The 24070-nt window shown below is 49.4% G+C and overlaps 1 protein-coding gene across 2 annotated transcripts in view; it reads left to right on the top strand.

Moving 5' to 3' along the window:
* Positions 1-2809: 2809 nt before the first annotated feature.
* The window catches only part of LOC135056909 (rap1 GTPase-activating protein 1-like), a 311987-nt gene continuing 290726 nt past the window's right edge, over positions 2810-24070 (top strand). The window contains exons 1-2 of one of the 2 annotated variants that reach the window (XM_063962680.1): positions 2810-3096; positions 5840-5927. In XM_063962680.1, coding sequence (XP_063818750.1) covers positions 3053-3096; positions 5840-5927 — 132 coding nt within the window. In that variant the 5' untranslated portion in view covers positions 2810-3052. The remainder of the gene's footprint in view (positions 3097-5839; positions 5928-24070) is intronic. The other variant, XM_063962681.1, reaches the window with a different exon arrangement.

The following is a 24070-nucleotide window of genomic DNA, read 5'->3' as shown; positions in this document are numbered from 1 at the left end:
TGGCAGTGTGGCACTGACTCTGGCAGCAAAAGTGTGCACTGTACGTTATATGTACTCCTGAGTCCTGCTCTCAGACTCTAACTGCTCCCCACTGTCAGTGTCTCCCCCACAAGTCAGATAATTAATACAATACACAGTCACACTATCTAATCTATATCACTTCAGCAAGTAGTATAGTAGTATAGTAGTACTCCTCCTAATAGTAATAATGCTCCCCAAAATACTGTGTCTCTCTCGTCTCTACTGTGTCTCTCTCTTCTCTAAACGGAGAGGACGCCAGCCACGTCCTCTCCCTATGACTCTCAATGCACGTGTGAAAATGGCGGCGACGCGCGGCTCCTTATATAGAATCCGAGTCTCGCGAGAATCCGACAGCGGGATGATGACGTTCGGGCGCGCTCGGGTTAACCGAGCAAGGCGGGAAGATCCGAGTCACTCGGACCCGTGAAGAAAAAACTGAAGTTCGGGCGGGTTCGGATTCAGAGGAACCGAACCCGCTCATCACTAATATATATATATATATATATATATATATATATATATATACACACGGCATGAGGGGGGGGGCAAAGCATTTTGTCGCACCTGGGCCCACCGCTTGCTAGTTCCGCCACTGCTTCTGTGTTTTGTTCTCTGCCGCCCTAATTATATTAACACTTTTGTGTCCGAAAACAGCTGCAATCTGACATTACTGTATATACAGTACCTGAATGAAAGGGGATGCAGTTAAAATACCGGCTGTCAGGATCCCAGCGATCAGGAGAGTGATGCTGGAATCTCGACAGCCGGTGGAATACTGCCAAACGGAACCCCGGCCACTGCAGGTTATTCCTACTCGGTTGTTGGGTCCACGCCACCAACCGAGTGGGAATATTACCTGTGGCAAGTGCAGCAAGCCACCGGGCCCAAAGCGTGGTGAGCACAGTAGGCCCTTGAGGGCACTCGCTGCCGACATCCCGTCTGCCGGTAACACATATGTATTGGAATGAAATACATCTATGGTGAGCTGAGCGGCGCGTCACGTTCTGTGTAAATGATAGGATCAGGGATACAATGAAAATGACTGATAGTGGCTAAATTATACTACGTCCGGGCTTCCTAACGTTGCTGACATCAGCCTACTGATCATTTTATAGGCATATTAATTAATTTATCCTTTACCCTAAAGCAGATCTGTTATTTGTATATATGTGTAACATGTTTGGCTCCTTATGGTGAAACAATCAGATACCTAACCACCGGGATCGGTATGAAATACCTCCAATAAAAATCCCAACGGTCGAAATCCCGACAGCAATTGACCGGCGGTCAAAATCCCGACAAGGTCAAAATTCCGACACGGACAAAATACTGACATTTAAAATACCGACAAGGTCAAAATACCAACATGTAAAATGCCGACAGGTCAAAATACCGACATGCTTTTTTTCATATTTTTTGTGTATGTCAACATAGGTCGACATGGACACCATATAAGTGTACCATCCAGGTCCAGTGGGATGGTAAAGTATGAACAAGTAGGTTTCAATGAAAAAATCCTGAAAAACTCATGTCAGCATTTTTACCTGACGGCATTTTACATGTTGGTATTTTGACCTTGTCGGTATTTTAAATGTCGGTATTTTGTCCATGTCGGGATTTCGAACTTGTCGGTATTTTGATTGGAGGTAAATTGACTGCCTCCCCCTAACCCCCATGTCTGTGATAAACATTGATAAAGATTATTGCAAGTTAATGCTATGCAACAATCAATCATTCTCCTGGTAATTGGGTCATTAGGCGGCGTCCTTGTATTGCAGGACCTCTCTGGGGATCTGCAGAACATCCACCCCCTGACAGATACTATGTACATTGATGCATTGTCCATTTGTCACATTTTAAAGTAGGAAATGGCTACAAATCTGCATTAACTGCGACTTCTTTCTTCTCCGCTGTTCTCAAGACCCTGTGCCTGACAATTCTTTCTTACAGGAACTGCGGGGGTCATTCAGATCCGATCGCTGCTGTGCGTTTTCACACAGCGGGCGATCAGGTCCTAACTGCGCATGCGTATGCACCGCAATGCGTACGCGCGTCAGACAACAACAACGGGAACCACCGTCAGCGATGGGATGGTGTGAAAAATGCGATTGCACGGGCGTTCGCAAGGTGATCAACAGGAAAAGGGCGTTTGTGGGTAGCAACTGAGGGTTTACAGGGAGTGTCTGGAAAAACGCAGGCATTCCCAAGTGTGTGCAGGGAGAGTGTGTGACGTCAGCTCCGGCCCGGATCAGCCTGTTCTCATCGCACTGTAGGGGTAAGTCCTGGGCTGCGCACACACTGCACAAAGCGGATTTTTGCAGCTCGGCGTACACATAGCATCGCACACGTGCACGGCGAATTTACGCTCCCTCTGGAGGCGGTGACAGCAAAATTAGCAGCCCAGCAATCAGATCAGAATTACACCCTGTGTTCCCCTGACAGTAAAATATTATTATTATTATTATTATTATTATATTACAGACATGCTGCCAGGTGGATGTGACGCGGATGACACGGAGGATATAACATTCCCAGGCTCAGCCTGTACGTGCGCTACCTGTGCGTCACCACTGACATCTTTTAATAAGCAAATCAATTCCTATGTATATACTGTGGGGGATCCCCGCTGTTCCTAACACTTAATGTCATCGTCCCCGCAGGGGAAAGTGCCGGCAGGGGGTCCCCCAACGTGTGACAGTTTAGAGGCCAGAGAGTGACAATGAAGGAGAGAGAGATAAAGAGAGTGACGGGAGCACACAGGAGAGAGGGCCCAGAAGAGAAGATCTTGTCTGTCTCTGGCTGGGGGTCCCTGCACTCTCAATGGGGGACACTGACTGATTGTCTCGCTGACATTTCCCCGGCCCTTTCATCTGCTGACTTTGACATTCATTAGACAGGCTGAGAGTCTCGCAGCCCCTGCCACGCAGGTGGTCTCCCGATGACTCCGGCAGTCTCTCCCTCTCCTCCGGTGCAGGCAGACGCTCTGGGCGGATAAGGCAGCTGAGAGTGTCTCGTTCTACACGGATTCTGGATGTTTTCTCGCAAAAGAAGCTTCACCTTCGGTGCGTATGGAGGGTGAGTAGGCTCGGCTGTCTCTTTTACACACTATGGGGCGAGTGTACTGAGCCTTGGAGAGAGATAAAGTGCCAACCAATCAGCTCCTGTCATTTTTCATACGCAGCCTGTAACATGGCAGCTAGGAGCTGATTGGCTGGTAGTTTATCTCTCGCCACTTTATCACTCGCAGAGGCCCCTCCCCCCCGTTTGTGAGCTGTCTCTTCCTCTATGTGACTGGAAGAGCGCTCCCCATGTCTTATTTCCTTTCTGCAAATAGTCTATTGGGGGACAGGAGAAACTCTTTCCCTGCTGTTTTATATCCCTCTTTCTGGGCCTGTGTTTCTCTGTGGTGTCATCTCTGTGTCTGGCAGGTGTACAGAGCTTGGGTGAGATGTACTAAGCCCTGCAGAGTGATAAATTGGATAGAGATAGAGTGGTTCCGATATGAATGGTCAACCATGTTATGGTCGTCAGTCATTAGGTCGACCACTATTGCTCGACATTGGCGTGGTCGTCATGGACAAATGGTCGACACGTGGAATTGATCGACATATGAAAGGTCAACACATGAAAAGGTCGACATGCGTTCTTTTACTTTTTTGGGTGTTGTTTTCTGCGTAAAGTGACGGGGAACCCCAATTAGTGCACGGTGTCCCCTCGTATGACTCGCTTCGCTCGCCATGCTTCGGGCAAGGTGCCTCGCTCTGCTACCGCTGCACTCGGCACAGGTTACCGTTCCCAATAGTAGTCCACGTGGATCGTAAAGTATGGAAAAGTTCAACAAAATTTTTTTTTTAAACTCATGTCGACCTTTTCATGTGCCGACCTTTCATGCGTCGACCATTTTCATGTGTCGACTGTGTGTCCATGTCGACCATGTCAATGTCAACCAATAGTGGTCGACCATCCAAAAGGATACCAGATAAAGTACCAGCCAATCAGCTCCTAGCTGCCATGTTACAGGCTGTGTTTGAAAAATGACAGGAGCTGATTGGCTGATACTTTGTCTCTCTCCACGTTATCACTCTCCAAGTGGCCATTTGTGTTCATCTCCCCCAAAAAGTTTCTCCGGACCAGAAATCCAACAGGTCCTTCTCTACTTTATTAATCTTGACTTCCTCTGTACGTTGTCGGCAGCTCCCTTACTGTGTCTCAGATTAAAGTCCTCTATTTTATCAAATCCTTTCATTCCGTTTCCCTCTCTCTATTTCTCGTCTATCATACTAAACAGAAGTGGCCCCTCCTAGAGAAACGTCTGCTTTCAGAGGGTTGTGCCATTGGTTAGATCAGTATAGAGCCCTTTATCATGAGGGTACGGTCCGATATCTGCTGTAGTCCCCTTTTAATGCTTGTAAAAGCAGGCCCCAAAGCTGATTATAGGGACCGCAAAAAATGTCCTGAAAAAAATCCCAGCTCCTGACCCCGTTAGCTAATGTCATCACTAGTTAGCATTATCCCTGTGTAGCCTGCGGGCAACATGTTCACAATTTGTTTCAGAGAGGAACCGGATGGTCGCGCAGTAGCTCAGCTGATCTGAATGGAAGTAAAGTGATCCCGTGAGCCGGCTCCATAGTCTCATTAATGATACAGAGCCCTGAAAGTAAATTCGGTATCGCCATGTCATACGGCAATAAGTAATGTTACTCTTCCCCAGTGATTTGCGGTCAGGGGAGGCAGAAACTCCCCCGTCATCTTCAGCATATTCCATACTTGCATACACTCCCGGAACGGTCGGGAGACTCCCAAAAAATAGGTGGCACTCCTGGCCACCCGGAAAAGTTGCAAAGTCCTGGAACGGCCTCCACCACATTTCCCTGCACCCCCCACTGCAGCTGCCCGTGAAAGTGGGCGGTCCAGGGAGGGGCTGATGACGCTATTTGCGCTGTTTCGCTTCTTCATAGTCCCACCACTTTACAATACCGGTAATCTGGGCATTGTACAGAGGAGGTTAGGGCCGCAATGACGTGACCGCACCGCCCACTTCTTCACCTTTGTATAATGCCCACATAACCCTCGGGTTCATATATATTGGTGTAAATCTGTCTCCGATACTAGCCAGTGCCTCCCTAGCCATTTGCCTCAGCGTACGTCACTGATTTTCATGTCATTCTGTTTCTCTTTCTTCATTTCTCTTCCTCTCTCTCGTTTTCTCTTTATTATTCTCTCTCTCTCTCGCTCTCTCCATCATTTCTCTATCATCTCGTTATATCTTGTAATTTCATTTCTCTTGGTCATTTCCACATTTAGGGGCCTAATGTTACATTCTCCAGTGATACCAGGTGATAAAAACATCCCTTATTATTACCAAAGAAATATCCCTGGGGCACCTGAGCGACAGTCGGCTCCCCCAGCGGCAAGGGTTAATGTACTGCATCTCCGGCCTATGCAGATGTGTGTAGTGAGTCTGAAAGGTCAGATTGCCAGCGCATAGCGGTCACCCTTTGCTGTATGAGGCGAAACAAGACAATGCACTGCGCATGCCCAGATAGAGAATGGACGCAAATGCGCCAATATCTGGCCCCTGCAGCCTTGGCCAAGCGCCGTAGAGGCGTAATAATGTGAATGCGGCTCAGGAGCGGTATATCTTGCACCTGCTACAGCACAGTACACATACACACTGATGATGATGATGACTTGTCTCAGTCTGGGAGCAGATGCTGCCCACGCATTGTGTAGTAATATACCTTATTTCTTGCATGCACTATTTAATTGGCTCACTTTTTGCCAACAACTCAGCGCCAATGTCTCTTCTCACTCTCAGAAAGCCAGAGGAGACAGACCTGTGTGCTGCAGACAACCCCACCAGACCAGCAGAAGCCATGTCCCACCCGCCAGCCTCACGACATAAGGTCAGTAGGTCATTTCGCCATTCATTGTACGGTATGCTGGTGATTCAATGTAAGCGGATCTTCCAGTGATCCAGTTATCTAGTAGCTGCTGGATAAACCCGCAGAGCACAATTCCCCTCTCTGATGTTTGTCTCTGTATAATTCCTCTCCCTCCACCTGTTACATAGGGATGTGTTACATGCACCAGGTATCTTATGGTGATGACATCGCTGATGTGTGTTGTTGTGTCTTTCTGTCACATTCCAATACTTGCCTACTGTCCCAGGAAAGTCTGGGACACCCATGAGATCTGGGGAGTTCACCAGGACTCCCGAGATAGCTAGCAGATCTCCCTGCTCCACCCTAGTAGAGTGGAATAAGGGTAAGGGCAATAAAAACAAGTTTTATGGTAAGAACTTACCCTTGTTAAAACTCTTTCTGCGAGGTACACTGGGCTCCACAAGGAATGGACAATGGGGTGTAGAGTAGGATCTTGATCCGAGGCACCAACAGGCTCAAAGCTTTGATTGTTCCCAGAATGCACAGCGCCGCTTCCTAGATCACCCCGCCTCCCAGCACAGGAGCTCAGTTTTTAGTTAACCAGTCCAATGCAGTAGCAGGAAAAGAGACGACAACGGATAGTTGCCACAACACCGCATTCTCACGACAGGAGAAGTGTCAACAGCTAATGCCATACCAACCCAAAGAACCTAAGTGCGTCAGGGTGGGCGCCTTGTGGAGCCCAGTGTACCTCGCAGAAAGAGTTTTAACAAGGGTAAGTTCTTACCATAAAACTCGTTTTCTGCTGCGGGGTACACTGGGCTCCACAAGGATAAATATAGGGGATGTCCTAAAGCAGTTCCTTATGGGAGGGGATGCACTGTAGCGGGCACAAGAACTCGGCGTCCAAAGGAAGCATCCTGGGAAGCGGCAGTATTGAAGGCATAGAACCTTATGAACGTGTTCACAGAGGACCACGTAGCCGCCTTGCACAATTGTTCAAGGGTCGCACCACGTTGGGCGGCCCAAGAAGGTCCAACAGACCGAGTAGAAGGGGCCTTAATGTGGTCAGGAGCAGTGAGACCAGCCTTCACATAAGCATGTGCAACCACCATTCTAATCCATCTGGCCAGAGTTTGCTTGTGAGCAGGCCAGCCACGTTTGTGAAACCCAAACACAACAAAAAGAGAATCAGATTTCCTAATAGGAGCAGTTTTCTTCACATAGATACAGAGAGCCCGTACCACATCCAAAGACCGCTCTTTGGGAGACAGATCAGGAGAAACAAGTGCCGGAACTACAATCTGCTGATAAAGGTGGAACGAAGAAACCACCTTAGGTAGATAGCCGGGACGAGTCCTAAGAACCACCCAGTCACGGTGAAATATCAGATCTTGGGAACTACAGGACAAGGCACCCAAATCTGACATTCTTCTAGAAGAAGCAATAGCCAGCAGAAACACCACCTTAAGGGAAAGCCACTTAAGGTCAGCTGAACAAGAGGTTCAAACGGAGACTCTTGTAACGCCTCCAAAACCACCGACAAGTCCCAAGGAGCCACAGGTGGGACATAGAGAGGTTGGATACGCAACACGCCCTGAGTAAAGGTATGCACTTCAGGTAAGGTCGCAATTTTCCTCTGAAACCACACCGACATGGCAGATATTTGAACCTTGAGGGAGGCCAGACGAAGGGCCTAAGTCCAGGCCCTGCTTAAGAAAACTCAATAACTTGGCTATACTAAACTTGGAAGCGTCATAATCGTTAGATGCGCACCAAAGTAAGAATGCCAGACCCTATAGTAAATCTGAGCCGAAGCCGGTTTCCGGGCCCGCAACATAGTTTGAATGACCGCCTCAGAAAACCCTTTAGCCCTTAAGACGGAAGCTTCAAGAGCCACGCCGTCAAGACAGCTGGGCTAGGTCCTGGTAGACACAGGGGCCCTGAACGAGGAGGTCTGGGCATCGTGGAAGTAGAATTGGACGCTCTGATGATAGGCCTTGCAGGTCTGAGAACCAGTGCCGTCTGGGCCACGCTGGAGCTCTGAGAAGCAGAATTCCTTTTTCTTGCTTGAACTTCCGAATTACCCTGGGCAGGAGTGACACCGTAGGGAACACGTACGGTAGCCGAAACCTCCACGGTACCGCCAGCGCATCCACGAATGCTGCTTGAGGATCCCTTGTCCTTGCTCCGAAGACCGGAACCTTGTGATTGTGTCGAGACACCATCAGATCTACGTCTGGAAGGCCCCACCTTTCCACTAGGAGTTGAAACACTTCTGGATGGAGGCCCCACTCGCCGGCATGCACGTCCTGACGACTGAGAAAGTCCGCTTCCCAATTCAGGACGGTACATATGCGATCAGCATTGTGGCGCAGGGTGGCGATGGGCGGCGATGTACATTAGTACATCCCGCCCCCTATAACAGAGAAAAATACGTAATACAGTATATCTTTGTGAAAATCCTATATTAGATAACACTTGACGCACCAAGCCCCCTCAGGTTATAGAATATAGGGATAGCAAGTTGAGTGAAAGACACGAGATGGACACCACTCAGCTATCAATGCACACACAAATAGTCACAGTCTATACAATGCAGAGGTTATTACTAACAATAATACTGCACTGGACTAGCTTACACAGCTATATAACAATAGCTATAACAGTACACAGTAAGAACTAGATGTATATCACAGGGTAATTGTACTATAAAACCCTGACTAAGTGCACTCTTTCTTACTAACACTGACTAAAAAAGGCAGGTAGAATACTTAAGTGTCATGTAAAGTCACAGCACTGATAACCAGGCGGCTTTACATAGGAGGATTTGCCCAAGCAGTCCCAGGAACAGTGAGCTGAGGAGTAATGGCACCGTAGACACTGACAGGGAGTGAGGCAGAGACAGATATGCAGCTCCAGGGCGGGAACATTTGCAGAAAATGGCGCCCTGGGGCTGGGGGAGGAGCTTCAGGTCCAAGCTCTATCCCCCTGCTGGCAAAACCACAGGGTACTGCGGGCTCTAATAAAACGGTTTATAGAGAAAACCTGACCTGTCCCATGCCCTGGTGATCTAGTGGGATCGCCTGTACTGCCACAGTGTCCACCGCCAGCACGCGCGGCCTGCCTCCCACTGACCGCGCCGGATCGCAATAAAGACCGGGTATCCACTTACCACCTCCCAAAGCGCGGCCACGCGATCCCGGAGAGCCCCCGTCGTGTGTGCCTGACAAGAAGTAAACCGGAGCCTCCTGCTGTAGTTACCCGGCAACCAGGGCTCGGGAGTGTACAGCGCCGCTGAGGAGAGCCGGAGCTGCAGCCGTGAATGTCCACTGACATGTAACACTGCTGCTGCCCTTGAAGTCTTCACTTTTTTCCTCAGAATAAAAGCTCTTCTTAGGGCTGCCTGGAGCAGCCCCTCTGTTAAGTGCCTGCTTGCTGCAGCACCAACTACAAAACTGAGCTCCTGTGCTGGGAGGCGGGGTGATATAGGAGGCGGCGCTATGCATTCTGGGAACAGTCAAAGCTTTGAGCCTGTTGGTGCCTCGGATCAAGATCTTACTCTACACCCCATTGTCCATTCCTTGTGGAGCCCAGTGTACCTTGCAGCAGAAATTAGTATGAATCACGTCACCATGGCTACACCCCAAAAACACACTCCTTCCACTTTTGTTGCAATTGAGTTACTTGTTGCATACACTGTAGAGGAGGGACCATGATGACACAAATGTAATTGTGAGACACCATGCACTTGCCACTTGGAATGCCTCTCTAGGAGGAGAGGGGGCAGGTCCCAAAAGTCATTTACTATGGGGGTCATTCCGACCCAATCGCACGCTGCAGTTGTTTGCAGCGGTGCGATCAGGTCCGAACTGCGCATGTGCCGCGTCCGCAATGCGCAAGTGCGTCGCTGCCCGGCGATGGGGGACGCCAGGCAGCGTGGGTCCCTAAGAAGAAAGCGATTACAGCAGCCATCGTAAGGAGATTGACAGGCGGAAGGTGTTCCTGGGTGGCAACTGACCGTTTTCTGGGAGTGGTAGGGAAAACGCAGGCGTGCCCAGGCGTTTGCAGGGCGGGTGTCTGACGTCAAATCCGGGACCCGACAGGCTGTAGTGATCACAGCGGCTGAGTAAGTCCAGAGGTACTCAGAAACTGCACAAAATGTTTTTCTCATATGTCCCAGAGGATGCTGGGGTCACTTCAAGAACCATGGGGTATAGACAGGATCCGCATTAGATATGGGCACTTTAAAACTTTCAAAGGGGTGTGAACTGGCTCCTCCCTCTATGCCCCTCCTCCAGAGTCCAGTTTAGAATCTGTACCCAGGCAGACTGGATGCACTCTGAGGAGCTCTCCTGAGTTTCTCTGAAAATACTTTATGTTAGGTTTTTTATGTTCAGGGAGAACTGCTGGCAACAGGCTCCCTGCATCGTGGGACTGAGGGGAGAGAAGCAGACCTACTTCTGTGAGTTTAAAGGCTCTGCTTTTTTGGCTACTGGACACCATTAGCTCCTGAGGGTCTGATCGCTAGGTACGCCTAGATGCTCGCTCCCGGAGCCCGCCGTCACTCCCCTTGCAGAGCCAGAAGTCAGAAGACAGGTGAGTAGAAGAAGATCAAGTGATGGATTTGAGGTACCGCACAGCGATCGCACGCCATGCTCCCAGACACAGCGGCACTACAGGGTGCAGGGCACGGGGGGGGGGGGGGGGGGAAGGGGGCGCGGGGCGCCCTGGGCAGCATTTGAGCCTCAATAACTACCTGGCAAGAGCGGACTAAGTGCCAGGGCACTGTCTGGACCCCCGCCGTTATTATTATTTTTTTAAAAAGAGCGGGTCTGAAGCGCGCCATTACAGGGGCGGGGCTTAGCCATCACAGCACACAGCCCGGCGCCATTTTCTCTACACGAGGCTGCAGAGACGCTGGTCCTCCTCACACTGCTGTACAAGTAACAGGGTGCAAAACGGGGGGGGGGGGGGGGCACAGTTGTTTTGGTGCATTATGTGTAACTTATAAAAGTGCTGCAGGTCTGGGACATTTTCTGTGGTGTTTTCAGTCGGGGATTAGGCGCTGGGTGTGAGCTGGCAATATCTCCCTCTGTGTCTCTCTGACAGGCTTTACTGTTGGTCTGTCCCCTATAGGCCCAGTGTATCTGCGTGTGGTGGGTGCACGTGTGTCGGCATGTCTGAGGCAGAGTCATACTTACCTACTCTCCCGGAAGCTGCGGGAGGCTCCCGTTTTTTGGGGTAGCCCCCCGCACCCCCGGAAGAGTGGGCAGGTCTCCCGCATCCTGCTTGCACCCTAGTGATGCGGGCAGGATGCGGGTCCGGCGGGTGGAGAAGGGTTAAAATGACGCAAATCGCATCATTTTAGCCCCTCCTCCTTGCGAATCGCAGCATTTTCCGATGCGGGGGCGGGGCTTAGTGATGTCACCGTCCGGCCCACCCCCCGAAGGCACCAGCTGCGTCTCCTCTCCGGGCTTCTCCCAGAGAGGAGAATTAAAATGTAGGCAAGTATGGGCAGAGTGCTCTTCCCAGAAGGAGACTATGTTTGTGACACAAACGGCTGTGGGAGTGACCCTGTCGGCACTGCCGACACCGGATTGGGTGAATGTTTTGAGTGCCTTGAATGCTAATGTGGCTCTGATACATAAGAGATTGGATAAATCTGAGTCTCAGAACCAGGCTTGGAAAAAATCTGTAGAGGATGTGTTTTTTCAAGTCCAGACCCCCTCGGGGTCACAAAAACTTTCATTTGCCCAGCTGGCAGACACGGATACCGACACGGACACTGATTCCAGTGTCGACTATAGTGATGCCAGATTAGATCCAAAACTGGCAAAGAGCCTTCAGTACATGATTGTGGCTATAAAAGATGTATTACATATCACTGAGGACCATACTGTTCCTGATACTAGGGTCTATATGTATAAAGGAAAGAATCCTGTGGTAACATTTCCTCCCTCTCATGAACTGAACACGCTTTGTGAAACGGTTTGGGAAAATCCTGACAAGAAGTTTCAGATTCCCAAAAGGATTGTAGTGGCGTATCCGTTTCCCTCTGGGGATAGTGAAAAATGTGAGTCACCCCCCATTGTGGACAAAGCTCTGTCACGGCTGTCCAAAAAGGTGGCTCTTCCTTCCCCTGACACGGCGGCCCTAAAGGATCCTGCGGATTGTAGGCAGGAAAATACATAGAAATCCATTTATGTCACCACGGGTGCGCTATTCAGACCAGCCATTGCATCTGTGTGGGTGAGTAGCGCAATCGAAAAATGGGCAGATAACTTGTCATCTGAAATGGATACCCTGGATAGGGATAGCATTCTTTTGACACTGGGTCATATCAGGGACGCTGCAATCTACCTAAAGGAAGCTGCGAGGGATATTGGCCTCTTGGGATCACGGGCCAATGCCATGGCAGTCTCAGCTAGGAGAGCATTGTGGATTCATCAATGGAATGCTGATGCTGACTCTAATAAAGCTATGGAGTCTCTACCGTATAAAGGTGGTGTATTGTTTGGTGACAGCCTCGCTGATTTGGTATCTACGGCTACCGCGGGTAAGTCATAATTTTTTACCTGCACCACAAAAGAAAGCACACCACTATCAGATGCAGTCCTTTCGGCCCAATAAATACAGAAAGGACCGAGGGTCTTCCTTCCTTGATACTAGAGGAAAGGGAAAAGGTAAACGATCACCGGCTGTGGCTAGTTCTCAGGAGCAGAAGTCCTTCCCGGCTTCTGCCAAGTCCACCACATGACGCTGGGGCTCCTCTGCGGGAGTCCGCACCGGTGGGGGCACGTCTCAGGCTCTTCAGTCACTTCTGGGCTCGTTCGGCCCTGGACCCATGGGTCTTAGAAATAGTGTCCATGGGGTACAAACTGGAGTTTCAAGACGTTCCCCCTCACCGATTTTTCAAATCGGCCTTACCAGCTTCCCTTCCAGACAGGCAGGTGGTATGCGCCGCAATACAAAAATTGTGTCACAATCAAGTCATTGTCAGGGTTCCCCCATCACAATGGGGAGAATGTTTTTATTCGAGCCTGTTCGTGGTCCCAAAGCCAGACGGCTCAGTCAGACCAATCCTGAACCTCAAATCTGTCAATTTCTACCTAAAAAAATTCAAATTCAAGATGGAATCTCTCTGGGCAGTGATCTCCAGTCTGGAGGAGGGGGATTTTATGGTGTCGGTAGACATAAAGGATGCCTACTTACATGTTCCCATTTCTCCCCCACATCAGGCTTACCTGAGGTTTGCAGTTCGGGATTGTCATTACCAATTTAAGACGTTGCCGTTTGGTCTGTCCATGGCTCCGAGGGTTTTCACTAAAGTAATGGCCGAAATGATGATTCTCCTATGCAAACAAGGAGTCATGATTATCCCGTACTTGGACAATCTCCTGATAAAGGCAAGATCCAGGGAACAATTACTGCAGAACATTACGCTATCCCTGACAATTCTGCAGCAACATGGTTGGCTCCTAAACTTTCCAAAATCACAGTTGGTTCCGACGAGACGGCTGTCATTTTTGGGAATGATTCTGGACACAGAATTACAGAGAGTTTTTCTCCCAGTGGGAAAGGCTCTAGAAATTCAGAACCTGGTCAAACAAATCCTGAAACCACAAAGAGTATCGATCCATCAATGCACTTGGTTGCTGGGGAAGATGGTGGCGGCCTATGAGGCCATTCAGTTTGGCAGATTCCATGCCAGAGTGTTTCAGTGGGACCTGTTGGACAAGTGGTCCGGGTCCCATCTGCACATACATCGAAGAATAACCCTGTCTTCCAAGACCAGAATCTCACTCCTGTGGTGGCTGCACAGCTCTCACCTCCTAGAGGGACGCAGGTTCGGGATCCAGGACTGGATCTTAGTGAACACAGATGCGAGTCTCAGAGGCTGGGGAGCAGTCACACGGGGAAAACTTCCAGGGAAGATGGTCAAGCCAGAAAATGTGTCTACACATAAACGTTCTGGAGTTAAGGGCCATTCACAACGGCCTTCTGCAAGCGGAACATCTTCTTCGCAATCAGTCCGTCTTGATTCAGTTGGACAACATAACAGCAGTAGCGTACATAAACCACCAGGGCGGAACAAAGAGCAGAGCGGCTATGGCAGAGGCCACAAAGGTTCTCCGTTGGGCGGAAAGGAATACAAGCGCTCAGTCAGCGATCTTCATTCCAGGAGTGAACAACTGGGAAGCAGACTTCCTCAGCAGACACGATCTCCATCCAGGAGAGTGGGGTCTTCATCAAGAGGTCTTTGCAGAAGTGACAAGTCTTTGGGGAATTCCTCAAATAGACATGATGGCGTCTCGCATCAACAAGAAACTTCAGAGCTATTGTTCCAGGTCGTGATACCCTCAAGCAATAGCAGTGGACGCCCTAGTGACACCATGGGTGTTTCAATCGGTGTACGTGTTTCCTCCATTTCCACTCATTCCAAAAGTGCTAAAGATCATAAGAAGAACAAAGGTTCAAGCGATCCTTATTGTTCCAGACTGGCCAAGGAGGGCTTGGTATCCAGATCTTCAGGAATTACTCATAAGAGATCCCTGGCCTCTTCCTCTGAGGGAGGATCTGTTACAGCAGGGGCCGTGCGTGTTATTATTATTATTATCCTTTAATTATATGGCGCCACAAGGGTTCCGCAGCGCCCAATTACAGAGTACATAAACAAATAATCAAACAGGAAAACAGCAACTTACAGTTGATGACAGTATAGGACAAGTACAGGGTAAATAAACATAGTTACATCAGCAGATGACACTGGAATAAGTATCAGGTGGCAGAAGACTGCTGGATGTGGTACAGTTGAAGATTATTAAAGTAAGAAAGGATAAGCACATGAGGGAAGAGGGTCCTGCTCGTGAGAGCTTACATTCTAAAGGGGAGGGGTAGACAGACAGGGCTGACACAGTTGGGGTACATAGAGAGCGTAGAATAGAGGGTTAGGATGAGATTTGGCTGGGTTTGGTGAAGAAGTGGGTCTTGAGAGCGCGTTTGAAGTTTTGTAGAGAGGTGGAGAGTCTGAGGGGGAGAGGTAGGGAATTCCAAAGAAGTGGTGCAGCTCGTGAAAAATCTTGGAGGTAGGAGTGGGAGGAAGTAATCCGTAGGCAGGAGAGTCGGCGTGCATTAGCAGAGCGAAGAGGACGGGTGGGAGTGTAAAGAGAGATAAGGTCAGAGATGTAGATGGGAGAGGAGTGGGTGAGGGCTTTGTAAGCGAGTGTGAGAAGCATGAAATGGATTCTGAAAGGGTAGGGGAGCCAGTGAAGGTCTAGTAAGAGAGGAGAGGTGGACGTAGTGCGTTTGGTGAGGAAGATGAGCCGGGCAGCAGCATTGAGGATAGATTGGAGTGGAGAGAGGTATTTGTCAGGAATGCCAGTCAGGAGCAGATTACAATAGTCCGGTCTGGAGATGACCAGTGAGTGGATAAGAGTCTTAGTAGCATCCTGGGTCTGAAAGGGTCTGATCCTGGAAATATTTTTTAGATGAAAATGGCAGGTTTGTGAGAGGTGCTGAATGTGTGGTTTGAAGGAGAGGGAGGAGTCAAGGATTACTCCAAGACAGCGCACTTGGGGGCTAGAGGAGAAAGTAGTGCCATCAATAGATAATGAGATTGTAGGAGGTAAGGTTATGCGGGAGGGAGGGAAGATGATCAGCTCGGTCTTAGACATGTTAAGTTTAAGAAAGCGCTGGGACATCCAGGAAGATGTAGCAGAGAGACAGTTGGAGATACGAGTGAGGAGAGCAGGGGAGAGGTCTGGAGAGGAAAGATAGATTTGGGTGTCATCAGCGTAGAGATGATATTGGAAACCAAAAGAACTAATGAGCTTACCTAGTGAGGATGTATAGAGAGAGAAGAGAAGAGGACCAAGGACAGAACCTTGGGGTACCCCTACAGTTAGTGGAAGTGAGGGGGAGGGGGAGTCATGAGAGGAGACAGAGAAAGAACGGTCAGAAAGGTAGGAGGACAGCCAAGAGAGGGCAGTGTCACGTAGACCAATGGAGTGAAAAATTTGCAGTAGGAGAGGATGGTCAACAGTGTCAAAAGCAGCAGAGAGATCAAGTAGAATAAGTATAGAGTAGTGTCCCTTAGATTTAGCAGCATGGAGGTCATTGCATACTTTTGTAAGGGCAGTTTCAGTGGAGTGGAGAGGACGGAAGCCAGACTGGAACGGGTCAAGCAGTGAGTGTGAGGAAAGAAAGGAAGTAAGACGGTTGTAGACAGTACGCTCAAGGAGTTTGGAGGCAAAAGGGTGGAGAGAGATGGGTCGGTAGTTGGAAAGAGTGTTTGGATCAAGTGTAGGTTTTTTAAGAATAGGAGAGATGAGTGCATGCTTGAAGGCAGAGGGGACAGTGCCTGATGAGAGGGATAGATTGAGAAGGTGGGAAAGATGGGAACAAGCAGAAGGAGAGAGGTAGCGGAGGAGGCGGGAGGGGATAAGGTCAAGTGGGGAGGTGGTGAGGGGACAGGATTGAATGAGGGCCATGACTTCCTCTCCAGATGCATGGGAGAAAGATGTCAGAGTAGGTGCGAGGGATGGGGAGGGTTGGTAAGAGATAGGAGAAAGCTGGTTATTGATGGACTGGTGTGATGTGATGTCCTGAATTATGGAGTCAATTTTGGATGTGAAGTAATTGGCAAAGTCAAGAGCAGAGAGTGAGGAAGGGAGACGAGGTGGAGGTGGGCAGAGGAGTGAGTTGAGAGTGGCAAAAAGGCGCCGGGGGTTGGAAGACTGGAAGGAGATGAGGTTCTTGAAGTATGACTGTTTAGCAAGAGAAAGGGCAGCACTGAAGGACTGAGAGCATAAGTTTGAAATGGAGGAAGTCTGCCTTAGAGCGTGATTTCCTCCAGTGTCGCTTAGCAGTACGTGAGCATTTTTGCAGATATCTGGTGCATTTGGTGTGCCAGGGTTGAGGTGTTAATTTGCGAGGGTGAATAGTGGTTGGTGGAGCAACAGAGTCAAGAGCAGAAGTAAGGGATGCATTGTATGTGGAAGTGGCTTGTTCAGGGCATGAGAGAGAGAGAATAGGAGAGAGAAGCGAGTCAAACAGGGAGGAAAGGAATGTAGTGTCAATAGCTTCAATGTTACGCTTAGTGATGGTAGCCTTAGAAGGTAGAGATGGGGAAGTCGAGAGAGATATTGGATAAAGGAGAGCAGGTGGTGGTCAGTGAGGGGAAATGGGGAGTTGGAAAAATCAGAAATATCACAGCGGTGAGTGGAGACCAGATCCAGTGAGCGCCCATTCACATGGGAGGGTGAGGAGGTCCACTGGGAGAGACCAAGTGAAGAGGTGAGGTTAAGGAGATTAGAGGCAGGGGATTGTGTGGGGATGTCAATAGGAATGTTGAAATCGCCTAGGATAATGGAGGGATGTCAGAAGAGAGGAAGTGAGGAAGCCAGGAAGCAAAGTTGTCGATGAATTTGGAAGCAGTGCCAGGGGGGCGGTGAATGAAAGCTACTCTAAGATGGACTGGTTGGAAGAGGCATATGGCATGAACCTCAAATGTTGAGAATGTAAGGGATGGTTCTGGTGGTATGAGTTGGTAGGAGTAACTAGAAGGTAAAAGGACCCCAACACCACCCCCATGGCGACCCCCAGGTCGGGGGGTGTGTGTGAATGTGAGAACAGCAGGAGAAGTAGTGTCAGAGGGCGTAATCCAAGTTTCAGGAATGGCTAGTAGGTGTAGGGAGTTGAAAATGAAAAGGTCATGAGTTTGTTACAAACAGATCTGGCATTCCAGTGTTCCAAGACTTACCGCGACTTCGTTTGACGGCTTGGAGGTTGAACGCCGGATCCTAGCCCAAAAGGGTATTCCCAAGAAAGTCATCTCCACTCTTATTCAGGCCAGGAAAGGAGTAACGTCTAACCATTACCACCGTATTTGGAGAAAATACATGTCTTGGTGTGAATCCAAGAAGGCTCCTACGGAAGAATTTCAGTTAGGACGTTTTCTCCACTTTCTACAAGCCGGTGTGGATGCAGGCCTAAAGTTGGGCTCCATTAAAGTACAAATTTCAGCCTTATCGGTTTTCTTCCAAAAACAATTGGCCTACCTTCCAGAAGTTCAGAATTTTGTGAAAGGAGTGTTGCACAACCAACCTTCCTTTGTGCTCCCAGTGGTACCGTGGGATCTTAACGTGGTGTTGCAATTCCTTCAATCTCATTGATTTGAACCTTTACAAAAGGCAGAGTTGAAATTTCTCACTTGGAAAGTGGTAATGCTGTTGGCTTTGGCATCCGCCAGGCGGGTGTCTGAATTGGCGGCCTTGTCTCACAAGAGCCCTTATTTGATCTTCCATGAAGATAGAGCAGAGTTGCGGAATCGTCAGCAGTTTCTGCCGAAAGTGATTTTGTCGTTCCACTTGAACCAACCTATTGTGGTGCCTTGCTGGAATCGAAGTTTCTCAACGTAGTCAGAGCTTTGAAAATTTATGTGGCCAGTTTAGGAAAACGGAGGCTCTGTTTGTCCTGTATGCGCACAACAAAATTGGGGCTCCTGCTTCCAAGCAGACTATTGCGCGCTGGATCTGTCATACGATTCAGCAGGCTCATTCTACAGCTGGATTGCCATTACCAAAATCGGTGAAGGCCCATTCTACCAGAAAGGTGGGCTCGTCCTGGGCGGCTGCCCGGGGGATCTCGGCACTACAACTTTGCCGAGCGGCTACTTGGTCGGGTTCAAACACCTTTGCGAAGTTCTACAAGTTTGATACCCTGGCTGAGTAGGACCTCATGTTTGGTCAATCGGTGTTGCAGAGTCATCCGCACTCTCCCGCCCGTTCTAGAGCTTTGGTATAAACCCCATGGTTCTTGAAGTGACCCCAGCATCCTCTAGGACGTATGAGAAAATAGGATTTTAATACCTACCGGTAAATCCTTTTCCTGGGCACCCATCCCAGTGCGTACTGTATCTGCAGTTATTAGTTATGGTTATACACATGTTGTGTTACGTTTATAGTCAGCCTGTTGCTGATATTGTTCATGCCGTTGACTTGCATTGTGTTGAATGCCATGTTGTACAGCGTGCTTGAGGTGTGAGCTGGTATGTATCTCACCTTAGTTTAATAATAAATCCTTTCCTCGAAATGTCCGTCTTCCTGGGCACAGTTCTTATAACTGGAGTCTGGAGGAGGGGCATAGAGGGAGGAGCCAGTTCACACCCCTTTGAAAGTCTTAAAGTGCCCATGTCTCCTGCGTATCCCATCTATACCCCATGGTTCTTGAAGTGACAACAGCATCCTCTACGGACTAAGAGAAAACGATTTACCGGTAGGTATTAAAACCCTTTTTTGTACAGCTCCCCTGCATGAGCAATCGCACACTTGCACAGCTAAAATACACTCCCCCATAGGTGAAGACTATCTGATCCATAGTTGCAGACTACTGGACTGCTCTCTCCGGGAGAGAGCAGCCGGTCGGCTCAGCAGGGGGGGCGGGCAGTGAGGTGACGTGACAGGGGGGGGGGGGGGGGGGGGGCAGAGGCGGAATGGGGGGGGGGGGCAGAGGCGGAATGGGGCGTGGCTTCTGGATCGCGTCATTTAACCCTCCCACCACCCCCCGCTATGTAATGCCGCGATTACCGGCATTATACAGCAGGGGGCGTGGTTACGATGACGCAATTCAACAAGAATCGGGAGACTTGCCTGCTCTTCCGGGTGGCTAGGAGGGTCACCCGTTTTTCGAGAGCCTCCCGGCCATTCCGGGAGGGTAGGCAAGTATGATCTGATCGCACAGCTGCAAAAAACTGCTACCGTGCTATCGGAATGACCCCCATAGAGCAATACTGCTTTAAAACACTGGCATAAAGATATGACAAGCACTGGCCTTGTAGTCCGGATAATGCAATAAGAGACATATGATACAGTAGCAATAACACATATTAATGCCCATTTGTTCAGAGAATACACCTGTTACTTTTACAGTACGTTACAAAGGGTTTGTGCTGTAATGAGGGAGCACATCGGTTTCCTCAAGCAGATGTGACAAATGATAGATTAAGGGCCCTTATGGGCCTAGTACAGAACATATAAGGCATAATTCAGACCAGCAAATTTGTTAGCAAATGGGCAAAACTTTGGGGGTAATTCAGAGTTGATCGCAACAGCAAATTTGTTAGCAGTTGGGCAAAACCATGGCCCTCATTCCGAGTTGTTCGCTCGCAAGCTGCTTTTAGCAGCTTTGCACACGCTAAGCCGCCGCCTACTGGGAGTGAATCTTAGCTTATCAAAATTGCGAACGAAAGATTAGCAAAAATGCGAATAGACACTTCTTAGCAGTTTCTGAGTAGCTCCAGACTTACTCGGCATCTGCGATCAGTTCAGTACTTGTCGTTCCTGGTTTGACGTCACAAACACACCCAGCGTTCGCCCAGACACTCCTCCGTTTCTCCGGCCACTCCCGCGTTTTTCCCAGAAACGGTAGCGGTTTTTCGCACACTCACATAAAACGGCCAGCTTCCGCCCAGAAACACCCACTTCCTGTCAATCACACTCCAATCACCAGAACGAAGAAAAAAACCTTGTAATGCTGTGAGTAAAATAACTAACTGCATAGCAAATTTACTTGGCGCAGTTGCACTGCGGACATTGCGCATGCGCATTAGCGACTAATCGCTCCGTTGCGAGAAAAATAAGATTTTACTCACCGATAAATCTATTTCTCGTAGTCCGTAGTGGATGCTGGGACTCCGTATGGACCATGGGGAATAGCGGCTCCGCAGGAGACTGGTCACAACTAAAGAAAGCTTTAGGACTACCTGGTGTGCACTTGCTCCTTCCACTATGACCCTCCTCCAGACCTCAGTTAGGATACTGTGCCCGGAAGAGCTGACACAATTAGGAAGGTTTTTGAATCCCGGGTAAGACTCATACCAGCCACACCAATCACACCGTACAACTCGTGATACTATACCCAGTTAACAGTATGAAATACACCGGAGCCTCTCAACAGATGGCTCTCAACAATAACCCGTTAGTTTAACAATAACTATGGGGGTCATTCCGAGTTAAACGCTCGTTATTTTTTTCTTGCAACGGTGCGATTAGTCGCTAATGCGCAATGTCCGCACTGCGACTGCGCCAAGTAAATTTGCTATGCAGTTAGGTATTTTACTCATGGCTTTTTGATCGTTCTGGTGATCGTAATGTGATTGACAGGAAGTGGGTGTTACTGGGCGGAAACTGGCCGTTTTATGGGTGTGTGCGAAAAAACGCTACCGTTTCCGTGAAAAACGCAGGAGTGGCTGGAGAAAACGGGGGAGTGTCTGGGCGAACGCTGGGTGTGTTTGTGACATCAAACCAGGAACGACAAGCACTGAACTGATCGCAGATGCCGAGTAAGTCTGGAGCTACTCTGAAACTGCTAAGAGGTGTGTAATCGCAATTTTGAGACTCTTTCGTTCGCAATTTTAAGAAGCTAAGATTCACTCCCAGTAGGCGGCGGCTTTGCGTGTGCAATGCTGCTAAAAGCAGCTTGCGAGCGAACAACTCGGAATGAGGGCCTATATACAAGTATTGCAGACAATCCGCACTTGGGATGGGCGCCCAGCATCCACTACGGACTACGAGAAATAGATTTACCGGTGAGTAAAATCTTATTTTCTCTGACGTCCTAAGTGGATGCTGGGACTCCGTAAGGACCATGGGGATTATACCAAAGCTCCCAAACGGGCGGGAGAGTGCGGATGACTCTGCAGCACCGAATGAGCAAACTCAAGGTCCTCCTCAGCCAGGGTATCAAATTTGTAGAATTTTGCAAAAGTGTTAGACCCTGACCAAGTAGCAGCTCGGCAAAGTTGTAAAGCCGAGACCCCTCGGGCAGCCGCCCAAGAAGAGCCCACCTTCCTCGTGGAATGGGCTTTTACAGATTTAGGATGCGGCAGTCCAGCCGCAGAATGCGCAAGCTGAATTGTGCTACATATCCAGCGAGCAATAGTCTGCTTCGAAGCAGGAGTTTTCCTGACTCCAGCCGTCCTGGAAACATATATTTTCAAGGCCCTGACTACGTCCAGTAACTTGGAGTCCTCCAAGTCCCTAGTAGCCGCAGGCACCACAATAAGTTGGTTCACGTGAAAAGCAGATACCACCTTAGGGAGAAACTGGGGACGAGTCCTCAATTCTGCCCTATCCATATGGAAAATCAGATAAGGGCTTTTACATGACAAAGCCGCCAATTCTGAAACACGCCTGGCCGAAGCCAAGGCCAACAGCATGACCACTTTCCACATGAGATATTTCAAATCCACGGTCTTAAGTGGCTCAAACCAATGTGACTTTAGGAAACTCAACACCACGTTGAGATCCCAAGGTGCCACTGGAGGCACAAAAGGGGGCTGAATATGCAGCACTCCCTTAACAAATGTCTAAACTTCAGGCAGTGAAGCCAGTACTTTCTGGAAGAAGATCGACAGAGCCAAAATCTGGACCTTAATGGAACCCAATTTGAGGCCCATAGTCACCCCTGACTGTAGGAAGTGCAGAAATCGACCCAGCTGAAATTCCTCCGTTGGGGCCTTCCTGGCCTCACACCAAGCAACATATTTCCGTTATATGCGGTAAAAATGTTTTGCTGTCACATCCTTCCTAGCTTTGCTTGACTTAGGGCATCGTAAATGGCCCTTAGTTCCAGAATATTTATGTGTAGGGAAGTCTCCTGACTAGACCATAGCCCTTGGAAGTTTCTTCCCTGTGTGACTGCCCCCCAGCCTCGAAGGCTGGCATCCGTGGTCACCAGGATCCAATCCTGTATGCCGAATCTGCGGCCCTCTAGAAGATGAGCACTCTGCAGCCACCACAGCAGAGACACCCTGGTCCTTGGAGACAGGGTTATCAACCGATGCATCTGAAGATGCGATCCGGACCACTTGTCCAACAGGTCCCACTGAAAGGTTCTTGCATGGAACCTGCCGAATGGAATTGCTTCGTAGGAAGCTACCATCTTTCCCAGGACTCGCGTGCAGTGATGCACCGACACCTGTCTTGGTTTCAGGAGGCCTCTGACTAGAGATGACAGCTCCTTGGCTTTCTCCTCCGGGAGAAACACTTTTTTCTGGTCTGTGTCCAGAACCATCCCCAGGAGCAGTAGACGTGTCGTAGGGACCAGCTGTGACTTTGGAATATTTAGAATCCAACCGGGCTGTTGTAGCACCTCCTGAGATAGTGCTACCCCGACCAACAACTGCTCCCTGGACCTCGCCCTTATCAGGAGATCGTCCAAGTACGGGATAATTAAAACTCCCTTTTTTCGAAGGAGTATCATCATTTCGGCCATTACCTTGGTAAATACCCTCGGTGCCGTGGACAGACCGAACGGCAACTTCTGGAATTGGTAATGACAATCCTGTACCACAAATCTGAGGTACTCCTGGTGAGGATGGTAAATGGGGACATGCAGGTAAGCATCCTTGATGTCCAGTGATACCATGTAATCCCCCTCTTCCAGGCTTGCAATAACCGCCCTGAGCGATTCCATCTTGAACTTGAATTTTTTTATATACGTGTTCAAGGATTTCAAATTTAAAATGGGTCTCACCGAACCGTCCGGTTTCGGTACCACAAACATTGTGGAATAGGAACCCGGTCCTTGTTGAAGGAGGGGCACCTTGACTATCACCTGCTGGGAATACAGCTTGTGTGTTGCCTCTAACACTGCCTCCCTGTCTGAGGGAGTTGTTGGCAAGGCAGATTTGAAGAAACGGCGGGGGGGGAGACGCCTCGAATTCCAGCTTGTACCCCTGAGATACTACTTGAAAGATCCAGGGATCCACCTGTGAGCGAGCCCACTGATAGCTGAGGTTTTTGAGACGGGCCCCCACCGTACCTGACTCCGCCTGTGGAGCCCCAGCGTCATGCGGCGGACTTGGCGGAAGCGGGAGAGGACTTTTGCTCCTGGGAATTGGCTGTATGCTGCAGCTTTTTCCCCCTACCTCTGCCTTTGGGCAGAAAGGACGCGTCCTTAACCCGCTTACCCTTATGGGGCCGAAAGGACTGTACCTGATAATACGGAGCTTTCTTTGGCTGTGAGGGAACCTGGGGTAAAAATGCTGACTTCCCAGCAGTTGCTGTGGAAACGAGGTCCGAGAGACCATCCCCGAACAACTCCTCACCCTTATAAGGCAAAACTTCCATGTGCCTTTTTGAATCTGCATCACCTGTCCA

Source organism: Pseudophryne corroboree, chromosome 3, assembly GCF_028390025.1.
Source record: "Pseudophryne corroboree isolate aPseCor3 chromosome 3, aPseCor3.hap2, whole genome shotgun sequence".
NCBI lineage: Eukaryota > Metazoa > Chordata > Amphibia > Anura > Myobatrachidae > Pseudophryne > Pseudophryne corroboree.
This window is presented reverse-complemented; position numbering and strand designations above follow the sequence as displayed.